Below are 13210 nucleotides of genomic sequence, written 5' to 3' on the forward strand. Positions count from 1 at the left end.
GTTTTAGCAGAGCTCACTCTTTGCTCTTCTGTCTTCGTGCTCCTTCTGCCTCGCTCGCGCTCTCTCAGACGTCTCCCGAGGGTTTGTGAGGAAAAATAAATATTTTTAGACATCTCAGTCCAGAGCTGCTGTCACTTCATCTAGTTTTTAAATTTTTCATGAATCCTTACCATGGGAAAAATATATTCACCTCCCCCTTTCTCATTATTGATGCAGTGGCCTAGCCTTTGGCTTTGTACCGACACCCATCACAAAAAAAGCTGCCCCCTGGGAGAGGGCCACCATAGCAACTACCTTCACCACAGCAACCCCTCAAAGCGTCCATCCAAAGCTAGCTGTGGCAGCCCTGTGATTTTGCCCGCAGCAGAACCTGAGTGTCGGGGCAGAGAGGGGACGAGACGAGGAAGGTGATAGAAACAAAACCACAGCGGGAGCGCAGATGTAACAGCTGATCAGCTCAACAGAAGACCCTTGCAGTGCGTCTTGTCTTTGAGGCGCTGTTGTTTGTGGAATAAGATGCCCAGAAATGTTCAAACCCTATCGTACAACAACAGATGGCTCAAAGTAAAAATAGTTTTTCTCTCGATCTTAAAACAGCAGGAAGCAGAGACCCCGCTATCTTTCAGGAACTTATTTCAACCCTTGCAGGATGTCCACAGATCCTTAAAATATTTTAAATTAATTAAAAAAGTAAATATGTTAATCACAGGTCTTAAATTTGGTTTCGGCAGGACTATTTAATCGTATATTTTATTTTTTTTTTTTCTCCTGGGACTTTTCTGTTAAGCAAAAGGCTGAGACATCTTCACTGCATTCTGTGACTCTGCTAACAGCTAGCTAACTAGCTTATTTGCATCTATCTTGGTGCGGATTTATCGCTGGTTGGCTGGACGAAATTCAGCCAACTGGCTGACTTAACTCTTCTTCCAGTTTCTTTTTAAAGTCAGTTTGGCTGTGAACACAACAGTTTGACCTCAGTCATATGAAATAAGTCTATATATCCCCCCCCCCCCCTTGGGATTTGTTTTTTTTTTATGTCTCAACAGCTACGTCTATTGAGACGTAGCTCTTAAATTTCATTCATAGCGGTTTTAAAATTGAGTTGGTGAAATCTGCAGAAAAAACCTGCCTCAAGTCTTAGAAAGAACCCACAAGAAGCATGTATGTTTTCCCTCTGAACATGTCCAAATTAAAGTCCTCTCCTCTGGACCATATGGCCTCCCTGCTCTCATTCTGCCCTGCTGCAGTGTCAAAGAGCAGATCTAATGTCCCAGATCACAAGGGACCCGGTCCTAATCCATGTATCTTTCGTGCATCTCCACAGCTACAGTGCGCTTATTGTGAGCATGTCGCCTCATTGTTGTCTCACACAGCAAAGGAGCTATTAATAGCCTCACGCTGCGCTGTAGTTTAAATTCATCCAGCGCCGCTCGGAGATGTGAACTGGAGCTGCACCACACTTTCGAGGCCGGCAAGGGAACAGCCAAGCCTTCATTTAGTTTTATGTTTTAGTTTTTTACAGGAAGCACCTGCCAGTTTCACTCTCGCATCATTTCCTGTATCATTCTGGTACATGTAGATGTTGTGGGTTACACCAAAACACCACAACATAATGTTGGACACAATCAGAATAGAAACATGATTCATTAGTTCTTTGTAATTTTCTTCAGACTACAAAATTGCCTTTTGCTGTTTGGTGTTTATAATGTTAATCCTCCCACAGCCATCCATGAGTTTCCAGAGGACATCTTTACGAAGGAGCAGAGGAAGAACGGGGCTGTGCTCCTGCATGCACTCTGTGTGAGTTTCTCATGAAAAAAACAACAACTCCCTTCTGTTTCTCATGCATACAGTGTCTCAGAAGTGTTCAAACCCTTGAACATTTTAGGTTTTGTCTAATTCCAACTATAAATTCTAATTTATATTTCTGGGATTTTATGAGACTATACACAAATGTGGCATAAAATTATGAAGTGAAAGATAAAGTTACATTTTTGGGCCTTTTAGCATCTTCTGTGAATAGAGCTAGTTTTGTTTGGCCTCTTAGTTTATCTTGTTTGGCTTGCATTGGAAACTAAGCATTGTTGAATGATAAATTCAATCACGTGTTGTGAAATGTTCAAAGTTTGGGATTTTGTTTTTATAACCCAACTCTGCTTTAATCACGTCTACGACTTTTTTCTTAGTCTTTATGATGCAGGTTGTTCAGTAATGTCCTCTAACAAACCCCTGAGGCCTTCGCAAGACAGCGACATTTAGATTGAGATTAAATTATATAAAGTAGAAGACTCTATGTTCTCATTTGAAAGTCCGGACTTTCTGAGTTTTAGGGAAAATTTGGTTTCAAATTAACGATCTGAGCTACTTTGTGTTGGTCTGTCTTTCACATAAAATTCCTATAAAAAACACCAAAGTTTGTGATTGCAACATGACAAAATGTCTTAAATACTCAAGGGGCATGAACACTTTTTCTAACTTTCTTAACATCCAAACAAGCTGTTGCACTGAAAGGAGAATCAGTGTGTTTGTGTGTGTGTGTGTATTTAGTGATGCTCAAATCTGTTTTTCAGGCCATCTACATGTTCTATGCTCTGGCTATCGTCTGTGACGACTACTTCGTCCCTTCTCTGGAGAAAATATCCGAGGTAAAGGAAACCAGCCGCCGCCTGCCTTCAGACGTCATTTTCTCAGTTGGAGAGGTCATTTAGATGACTGCTATTTTATTCTCGGCTCCGATATTTAATCTTCCAGAACCTGCAGCTCAGCGAGGATGTGGCGGGGGCGACGTTTATGGCTGCTGGAAGCTCCGCCCCTGAGCTGTTCACCTCTCTCATTGGTTCGTAGCTTTGTGAATCCAGACCAAGTAACAGCTGTGACATTTGCGTTTCTTCACATGAATCTTGACTTTTGGACAGAAAAACTTTAGATTATAACCAGTGTGTCTGCAGGAGCCAGAACTGTCCAGGAGATGTCAGCAGAGTGAAGTTTAAAACTGATTAAGACAGAATAACACTTGCTATTAAACACTGAAGTTCCAGGAGAGTCAAAATGCCATTTTTAAATTCACTCTTTGTTTGAGAGAAGTCAGTATTTGTCCTTATTTTTTTATGACTCAACAGTGAAACCACTCCTTCCCATCTTTAGGTGTTTTCATCACTAAAGGAGACGTCGGAGTCGGCACAATTGTGGGTTCAGCCGTCTTCAACATCCTGGTCATTATTGGGTTGAGTGGGATCTTTGCAGGCCAGGTAGTAAAGCTTTTTCCCTACCTGCTATTTTATTTGTTTGTTCCAATCCTATGTTGCACTAAAAAAATGTTACTGTTGGACTAGATTGATTTGTTTTTAATACTCTTGCCTGCTATAAACTTTCTCACATAATGGCAGCACAGTTGTCAAAAAGTTTAGTATTTTTTTTTCACTGTTCAGAAAGTGAATCTCATTGTTTTGTTACATATACAGTTAAATATTTCAAGCCTTTATTTCCTGAAATTTTATGGCTTACAGATAATGAAAACTAAAATCTGAGATAATTAGAATATTGTGAAAATGTTATTGGTGTCACACCTTAATCAGCTAATTATCTCCAAACATAAAGTTTTCCTGAGCCTCTAGAACACAGGTGTCAAACTAAAGGCCCGGGGGCCAAATCCAGCCCACTATAGCTTTTTATGTGGCCCAACACCAAGTTATGTCAGCTTTTCACGATTCTGCGATTGTGATTTTTTTCCATGCTAATGCATAATTTTCCACAAATTTGGTCCAAATATTTAAGCATCATGTTTAAGTGAGTGCTAACTCCCACCTGCAGGTGGCAGTATTTTTTTTTCTTTTACTAGATTGTAGTAAAAGTAAAAAAAACAAACAAACTTGATGTTAATGTCATACATTGCAATTACTAAAAATATTTCTAAATTAGCACTGTAAAATCTGATTTTGATAACAAAAATAAAAACAATAGCAAAATATGGAAGAGATTGATTAATGTGAAAAGATATAATTATTATTTTAAGGAGTACTTATTGAATGCAGAGACAGGCATGTATTTATTTTAACAGTTTGCTAATGGTTTTTATCAATACATTCGGGTATATTCATGATCTTGATATGGCCCAAAATGAAAAAGAGTTTGACATCCCAACTCTAATTTTCTCTCAGTCTGGGTCAGTAGGACACAATTGTGGTGAAAATATGCTGACTTGACAGATGCTCTGAAGACATACGTATGTTTTTATGCTGATGATGCGCTCCTCTTTCACTCTGACTGGTTCTGAATCTTGCCTCCACAGACGGTGGTTCTGACATGGTGGTCTCTTTTTAGAGATTCCTGTTACTATATATTGTCTGTCCTGGCTCTCATTATGGTGAGCCCTGCATTCAAGCTACATATGCTCTATTTTTTTGCTTTACATAGGCTACGTTCACACTGCAGCCTGAAGTGACCCAATTCCGATTTTTTTATTTTTATTTTTGCCGTGGTTGTTCACATTTCCAAATATATGCGACCTGCATGTTGTGTTCTCCAGTGTGAACTGAAAACGATCTGAAAGTGTCCCGCATGCGCAGCAGAGGGCGCAATAGCATCAGCGTTCTCAGTATTTTGTCAACCGCCATAAAGAAGAAGAAGTGCTCAGTGTTTGCGGAAGTAAACATGGTTGCTAACGGAGCATAGCTTACGATTTTGAAGTTGTCCGAGTGGAACAGCACTTTAACAACTTAATCCTCATTATAATCCGTCATGGTTGCTGTTTTTCTTCCCGCTTGTGCGCATCAGGATGCAAAATAGTGATATTTGTTGAGGATCAGTGACGTTCAGGTCGGATGAATACGACCTGGCCGTTCGGTCACATTTGAATCGGATATATATCGGATATCCAAGTGGCCTGGGTCGCATTACGACGAATAAATAAATAAGTAAATAATAATCGGAATTGGGTCACTTCAGGCTGCAGTGTGAACGCAGCCGTACGCCTCACCTACAGCTTCCTGCTTTGTTTTCTCTTCAGGTTATCTATGATGACAGAGTTTACTGGTGAGTCAGACATTTTATACTCATGAATCCATTCAGGATTGTTTTTCATGTTTCCAAACTGTGTCAACATCTTTATGGGGCTCGCTGCCGATTACATTTAAAATAACAAGAAGTGGAGTTCAGTGTTGCTGTATGGCTGATATTTTTTCAGTCAGATTTGAGAAAAAGGCTAATTTAATTGTAAAATCTGGTGGTTTTATTTAGAGAGTGAAGGCCTTAGGTAACAGTGGACGCTTGCGAGATTTATGTCTTATTTATTGAGTTCAAGGCTCGGGTTGTGCTGCTGTGCTTGACTTCACCTCCGTTGTTCCAAACACAGGCTGGCAGATTTGTACTCGGCTGACTTTGCCAGCATCAGTGTTATTGTATTGGAGAGATAAATCTTCCTGTGTGCAATGGCGATGCAGTTTATGGCTTACTGGTTCGCAACTAAAGGAGTAGTAAACAGTTGTTTTTAAGCATTGGACAAAATGTTCTATGGTAGAGTACAGAAACATAAATGTTTATTATTTAAACCAGAGCTATAAGACTTATGGGTTATGTGAAATTAGATATGCTGGAAAATAAAACTCACAATTCATAATGATGTACTGCTTCTTTTGGGTATAATATTGTTGTGGCTTCCCTAGATTACCATTATTTAGTGCTTTTTATTCTGCTTTTAATGTTTTTTACTGTTATTTCCACTGTACAGCACAATGGATCAACATCGTTTTATTTAATGTGCTCTATAAATAAAATGGACTGTTTTACATTACAGTATTTTATAAATCAGTTTGTTAAATGAGTCTCATTTTGCACTATTGATTAAACCATCCAGTTATTTATCTGGTGTGAGTTGTTTTCCTTTCCTATTGATCAATTATTAGGTATAAAACAAGAGTATATATTTTTCTTAGCACTGTAATTTTTTTGCTTCCAAAGGCCTAAATAACAACCCAGAGCTACTGCTGTAAAACTAACAAGTACAAAATGTAAATGTAAAGCACATAATATAACCAACTGATTATAGTTGCAGCATTTAGCAGCTTATCAGTCAACCAATTTTCAGATTTTCTTCCAACTCTGTGTGGAAGCGTCTTATCATGTTATCTCATTATCCATCTAGCTGACTCCCATAGGATGGGAACTAGAGGGAAAGATGGGGGCAGTCCTTCCCAGTGACAGTTACTTGACCTTGAATCTCACTGTGGTCAGTAATGTAAACAATCCCATCTGTGTGGCGGAAAACTTCTTGGTTCTCTCCTTTCCCCTGGGTAACGCGCGTCAGTGTCTCACCACTGTTTCTTGAGGCTGGGAAGTATTGGCACAACGTCTTTAGGATCAGCCTTGGAGGTCAGGAATAGTTTATCTCAGGTGTTTTAGTCTGTATGCCGCACTTTATCTAATGCGGCTACTGGAAAGAGGCGAGAATTTTTTGCTAAGATCTCACATGCTAAGATGTTTTGTGTGTAAAAATACAAAACCTTTCAGTTCAGGATTAAAAATGCAGGACTGGAGAACAAAAGCAGATTTTCTACAAACAAACAATCAGGAAGTCACACATCGATGACACTCCAATAATTGATTATTTTGATGATTAATCGAGTAACTACATAAAAAAATTGGCACATTTTGCAGATTTCCATTTAACCACTTAAGCTTATTTTATACAATATTAAGATGTGTAAACAATTCAAATAATTAATTTTATTTTTTTTTTTTGGTAAATGTTTGGTACGTTGTTGCCTAAAACGCAATAACATAGCATCCCTTTGACGTACGCTTGGATCATTTGCAGTAAAATATGCATCTACTAAACATCAGTACAGGGCTGATCTGTTGACTGTATTTTTTTCATTAACCAGTTAATAATCGGAAAACAAAAGGTGCTTTAATAGGATATTTTTACAGAAGCTGAAGCAGGTGAAACTAAAACTATGACACTTGAGGTCTGGGTAGAATATATTTACATACAAAGAAGGTTTTTAATCCAAATTTTAAACTGTTATGGCTGAATTACTGCTGTGATAGTCTTGTTTTTGTTTTAGTCAATGTAAATTTTAGTAGATAGTACAAAAAGCTTACCTTGTCCAAACAGATTCACTGTAGATGAGAATCTCTATCTTTGCAATAAAACTGACGCAGTGTGAAGCTGACTGAAGTGTGGAGTTTATTGGTAATAATATTGTTGCTGTTGGTGCAGGTGGGAGTCCCTGGTCCTCATGACCATGTACGGGATCTACATCATCATCATGAAGTGAGTTCACAACGAGCGACGTCCGTCGCCACATGTGAAGAGTCAGTCCTAAACCTCGCCTGTCACCCGTTTGGCTGCAGGTTCAACTCCCAGATCTCCGTGTTTGTGATGCGGCGGATACGGAGCAGCAGACCGTGCTGCCGAGCGTCAGAGGGCGGCGCCGAGAGCAAGCTGGGAGAAGAGGCCTCGGCTTGCAACACGTCCATGGTTCTCCTCAATAAAGGTCAGGCAGCCTCTCCGCTCGTTGGATTTGCCTATTTGTTTCTGCTTGCATGATCAGTAATGACTGTTGCAGGCCAAGGCCACGGCGAAGAGTCTCAACCCGTCGTCATGGTGGACGAGCTGCTCATCCTCAACCCCCACAAGCTGTCCTTCTCCGAGGCCGGTCTGCGCATCATGATCACCCCTCACTTCTCCCCCCGGACCAGGCTCTCCATGGCCGGACGCATGCTCATCAGCGAGGTACGCATTTCGTTTGTCAGATTCAGGTGTGTTGCGACCGTGAGACACAACGGGGCTCGTCTCTCTTCAACCCAGAGGCAGAGGCTGAGCAGGAGCTCCAAACACCTGCGAGACGGCGAGGCCGCCACGGGGTCCAGGAAGGGGTCGCTCAGCAACGACCTGAAGAGGTCGGGCTCCTGCAGTCTGGAGAACGGAGGCGGGAGACCCGGGATAAGAGACGCAGAGTCGGGAGACAAGCCAGGGGCCGAAGCGGACCGACCAGAGGAGGAAGATGACGACGAGGATGGCATTTTTAATCCTGTTCGTATGCCAGGTATCAATCGCAGGCCTTTGTGTTTTTGGAAAGCTTCTAACTGAATAATGGTTTGCAGAGTCTTGCAAAGAGATTCATGCTAGCTAGGCCTGTCATAATAAATCAATCACATGATAAATTAAAACCAGCTTGTATGATTTAATGTTTTTCTCTTCTTCTACCAAAAAGCTGGGTGACAAAAGCTTTCAGTCTGGTGCTTCGGTCTCAATTGGCCCTTTTTGTGAAGGACAATTTTGTTTAGAGAGACTTCATAATTCTTTTTATTCATTGTTTCTTTTTTGTTTACTTATTTAAAATATTTCCCAGTTCTGGTGTTAAAAGTTCATTATAATTTATTGTCTTCTTGCATTTTCATACTTACAAATCTCAAAACAACAACATTATTGTTTACCACAATAACTTCCGGGATAATTTCTAAAATTTGTTATCCAACAGGCCAGTTACTAACAATTTATTTTTGATCACATTTTGTCTCATTACAACCACAAAATTTGCATTTTAGTTTGGATTTTGTCTGACGGAGCAACACAAACTTTGAAGTGGAAGGATAAAGAAATGAACTTTACAATTTGATAGAAAAAAAAAAAAATCTGAAAAGTGTATCTACCATTACAGGTGCTCACTTTTGCAGTGCGTCTTCAGGCATTTTACATTGAAAATGTGTTTTTTTTGTTTTGTTTGTTTTTTTGTCAATTTGTTTTTTGTGTGATACTCGTGATCTTTTTTGACAGCAAATAGATAATAAATTAACAGTTATGTCTGAAAATATAAATTTTCAAGTCTTCCTACAAATTCCTCAACTGGATCCAGGTCTGGACTTTGACTGGGACATTCTAAAAAGCTGCATATTCTTGGCGTAGACCAATTTATTGCAGCTCTGGCTGCTTCCTTTAGGGTCGCAGTGTCACTGCAGTAACTAGATAAGAAATGTAACATTAAGCGTTCAGTCAGTAACAAGTGGAGGCTTTTAATAGACGATGTCTGTGTTTTCCGTGTGGCAGGCAGCTGCCGTGCGCGGGTGAAGTGGGTGATCACCTGGCCTCTGGGCCTCCTCCTCTACTGTACTGTGCCTAACTGTATACTGCCACGCTGGCACCGCTGGTTCATGGTCACGTTCTTGGCCTCCACCCTGTGGATCGCTGTCTTCTCCTACCTCATGGTGTGGATGGTAAGAAGACAGAACCTCATGGACTGAAGGGTAAATAAAGCAACCTTCTCCAAATGACTGTTTGATCCTTCTCTGTTTATTTTAATCAGGTCACCATTATCAGCTTTACACTAGACATCCCTGACTACATCATGGGTATAACCTTCCTGGCAGCAGGAACCAGTGTACCCGACTGCATGGCAAGCCTGATTGTAGCTCGACAAGGTAGATGGCAGAAAAGGTCACTTGAATCTGTACAAGTTTTACCTCTTATTTCATTGTGTTTCCTTGCTCTTTCTTCCCAGGCATGGGGGACATGGCGGTGTCCAACTCGATAGGCAGCAATATCTTTGACATCCTGCTGGGGTTGGGCTTCCCCTGGGCTTTGCGTACCCTTTTGGTGGACCATGGATCCATAGTATGGACATGTTTATCTTCTCGTCTATTCAAAATGTTCCTGTTCTGACTTAATGGCATGTTTTCAATCTTTCCCTCAGGTGTCCATAAATAATAAAGGTCTTGTATATTCTGTCATCCTGCTGCTGGCATCAGTGTTTCTGACTGTAAGTAAATAAAAACCGCGAGATGTTTTAGGTCTCTGTGTAGTTTTCAGCAACACGGAGACTTAAGAAATGGAAAAGCCATTTATTATTTTCCTTCCACTACACAAAAACACACCAGTTGTGTTGGTCAGTCCCAGTAAAATGGTGAAGTTTGTGGCCTGTTGTTTATCTTTTCGGCTGCCACAGCACATGAACCCCACAGCTGCGTGCACACAGACTTGGCAGGTGGTTGGAATATGACAAAATGAGAAAACTTCAGGGAGTGTGAATACCCTGAATAGGACACTGTAAATTAATGAATATGCTGACTGGAATATTGATAACTACACTATTTTATGTTGTAGTTGTGTCCTTACTATAACAGTATATTATTGTTAATGTTTGATTTAATATATTTATATAATTTTATCTTATTTGTGTGCCTCAATGTCCTGAAACTTTGCTGTTGTTCCACTTAAACTTCCCATATGTGACAATATTTCTATTTTATTCCAAGACGTGGTCTAGGCCTCAAAGATCCAACTACAAATGATCGACCCACAAAATGGGTGTAGGCGCCTAAGAGCTTTGTGACAGGTTTTTGTGTGTTAGTACGTTTGAAATTTAGATTTATGGAAGGTATTTTATAATACTTGTTTATGTTTGATCCTCAAAGTGTTGTTATACAAGTGTCTGTCATTAAGTCATATTTGAAGATAATGCAGCAGAGTTTGCAGTAAACATAACCAAAGGAAGAAGTAACTGTTTTCCTGTTTCCCCTCAGGTGATGAGTGTACATCTAAACCACTGGAGGCTGGACCGCCGGCTGGGTCTGGGTCTGATGTTTCTCTATGCGGTCTTCCTTCTCTGCTCCATCCTTTTTGGACAGATGTAAGACCTGACGGTCGTGTTTCCCCGTTCTTTAGACTCGTCTAATAGATTCCCTCCTTCCCACACATACAGTTTATCTGAAGCCAAAAAAAAAAAAAAAAAAAACAAGAGTCAAAGTGGCATGGTTTTCCTTGTGACAATTTCTGTGCACCTATGTAGGAATCACTATGGTAATGTACAACTACACAAATACACAGGTTTGTTTTGACTTTTTTGGTCGTTTTGTACAGTGCAGTGTTTGATTACCGTCATTAAGACATTCAGATTTTGTCTTTGGGTTTAGTTTTTTTTGGGAAAGCAATTACAGAAAAGGCAGATGAAGCAGCAATATTGTTAGATATTTATCAACTTTAATAAAAAAGTGATACTGAAAGTTGTGATTTTAAAACCTGTTTTTGCAAAGAGGAACATTTTGAATCTATTTATTAGCAATAATTAATCTGAATTGTCATGGTTTTTGTTTTTTGGGTGGGGCATTTATCTGGCGACATCCTTTTTTCAGATTATTTTTAAGTGGAGGTCTTATCAGAATCCCACTTCTGTAAAGTATTTAATATTTCTGTTAAATCTTCATTAGCTTGCTGACTGTCTTGTAATAAGCTAATCTCAACAGCTTTCTGCTTGATATATATATATATATATATATATACACACACGCATTGTGTGTGTATATATATATATGCCAACAACACTGTCTCAATCTTCTTAAAGCTTTCAGTTCACAGCAAATTTTCATAACTATTTATTTATATTCTTGTTTTTGTACCAACTGCAGCTAAGCTAATTAATTTAAGCTAACAAGCTAGGTCACCATCGTTACCACAGGCTAGGCTAGGGTAGTCCAATGCTAACTGGTGCTAATCTCAGTGTTTCCGCTGCAGCTTCTGCCTAAATTTATCTAGCACTTAATTCACTACTGCACCTGACTGAAGGGGAAAATGAGACCTGAGACAAAAAGAAATGATCACTGCTGTGTCGTGTTGGGACGACTTTTTAACTCGTATGTTCTGAATGTACACCCTCTGATTTTAGCAATAGTTATCTGATGACATCAGATTAGTTGATGTTAAAATGCACAATGTTGTGATGTTTTGATGATTTTGCCTCACTACTTCAAGCCAGTCAGTTCTGGTACTCCTTAAGGTACGTAAAGAGTACGACAGTATTTTTAGAAGTCTTATTACTATGAAACCTAATATATATATTGTAATAATGAGTATTGCAAATTTTGGATTTTAGTGCAGAAAAGTAGCATACTTCCTGTTTAGGTATGACAATCGATGTAATGTTTCTTAAATGTGTTTTTGTAAAAAAAATATTTGAATTTAATGAAATTGTTAGAGACAATCCAGAGAAACTAGAGTATAAAACCATGTACATTTACAAGATGAGTCTGTGTTTTCTGATAAATCAGTCATAGTAAACCAATTCTACTGTTATATAGGAAAAAAAATGCTTAACAATATAGATTTGTATTTTACAGTGGAACTTGAAGTATTTTTGATTGTTAGATCTGTAAATTCTCAAAGTTTCTTTAAAGGGAAACATTTTATTTTTTTTTCCCCAGGTGGTTGTAAAATGATCATTGTCTACTTTGTAATGTTTATAAATGTTAAATAACTTGCATAGTTTTACAATAATGAATGTCCTACAAAGACTTGTTCTGTGGTACTTTGATATTTTTTAAAAAGAGAGATGTAATCCTGTTAGTGTATTTTATTTAACCTGCTTATTTGTGACGAATCAGTGGGCTCTGAAAGCTTTAGGTCAACACATTATCCAGTCATTTCTTTCTTAATTTCTATTTAAAATCCATAGATTTTTTTCCCCTCCCATTTCACTCCTAGCTTTAACTTCCTAATCCAGCATTTGATTGATGTTTTTTACACCTTACCTGAGGCAGAAGTTGCCCCGTCCTCATGACCTCCATCCTCGTTTTGCCAGCAGATGACTCCGCCTCGGACGCTGACGTCCATTTTCACTCAGCTGTCAGGAGTCTCTGCCATCCGCCTCTGAGCCACATTTGGTAATAATTACAATCCAAACAGCTGAGCTCCGGTCTCCAAAGAATGTTTCTGTTCATTCTGCTGTGATGTCTGAGGTGGAACGTATCTTAAGAGTCAAATTAACGGCGTTAGATATTTTTATTGGATCATAGAAAGACTGTTGTTTCTTGAGTGCAATAAAAAAAAGTGCAATAATAACTGATTTTCTGTCAGAAATGATTCTGAATGACAAATTAAATCATGTTTCTAGATTTTTTTCGTTGCTCAGAGGGATAATATCTAATATGTTTGAATAGTAGCTGGATTTTTAAATTTGATTAGTAATGCCAATAGTGCTAACTTTTATTAGTGACCCTATATAGGTGTCATGTCTAGACATGTGCATGTAAAAAATAAAAATATATATTTGTAGAGAAGAATTAACTTACCAAATTATTTTAAATTGTATTAGCAGGTCCAAACGCTGGAAATCAGCCACAAATACCCGATTGGTGCATCTCTAGTAGCATTTGTTTTGTAAAGCCACTAAAACAACAGTTTCAGTTTTGAATAATTTAACGATTACAGGAAAATAAAAGA

General features: G+C 38.9%; 1 protein-coding gene across 1 annotated transcript in view; it reads left to right on the forward strand.

The window, feature by feature from the left end:
- LOC103145677 (sodium/potassium/calcium exchanger 3) overlaps positions 1-12826 on the forward strand; it is a 35288-nt gene extending 22462 nt beyond the window's left edge. Inside the window, exons 3-17 of the mRNA XM_007563219.2 lie at positions 1724-1800; positions 2571-2645; positions 2752-2836; positions 3145-3248; positions 4289-4363; positions 5006-5031; positions 7217-7270; positions 7351-7493; positions 7566-7732; positions 7808-8045; positions 9047-9213; positions 9303-9417; positions 9498-9610; positions 9690-9755; positions 10519-12826. Of these exons, the coding sequence (XP_007563281.1) occupies positions 1724-1800; positions 2571-2645; positions 2752-2836; positions 3145-3248; positions 4289-4363; positions 5006-5031; positions 7217-7270; positions 7351-7493; positions 7566-7732; positions 7808-8045; positions 9047-9213; positions 9303-9417; positions 9498-9610; positions 9690-9755; positions 10519-10629 (1616 nt within the window). The 3' untranslated portion in view covers positions 10630-12826. The remainder of the gene's footprint in view (positions 1-1723; positions 1801-2570; positions 2646-2751; positions 2837-3144; positions 3249-4288; positions 4364-5005; positions 5032-7216; positions 7271-7350; positions 7494-7565; positions 7733-7807; positions 8046-9046; positions 9214-9302; positions 9418-9497; positions 9611-9689; positions 9756-10518) is intronic.
- Positions 12827-13210: the final 384 nt, after the last annotated feature.

The sequence above is a fragment of the Poecilia formosa genome, unplaced genomic scaffold (genome assembly GCF_000485575.1).
Source record: "Poecilia formosa unplaced genomic scaffold, Poecilia_formosa-5.1.2 Scaffold145, whole genome shotgun sequence".
NCBI classification, from domain to species: domain Eukaryota; kingdom Metazoa; phylum Chordata; class Actinopteri; order Cyprinodontiformes; family Poeciliidae; genus Poecilia; species Poecilia formosa.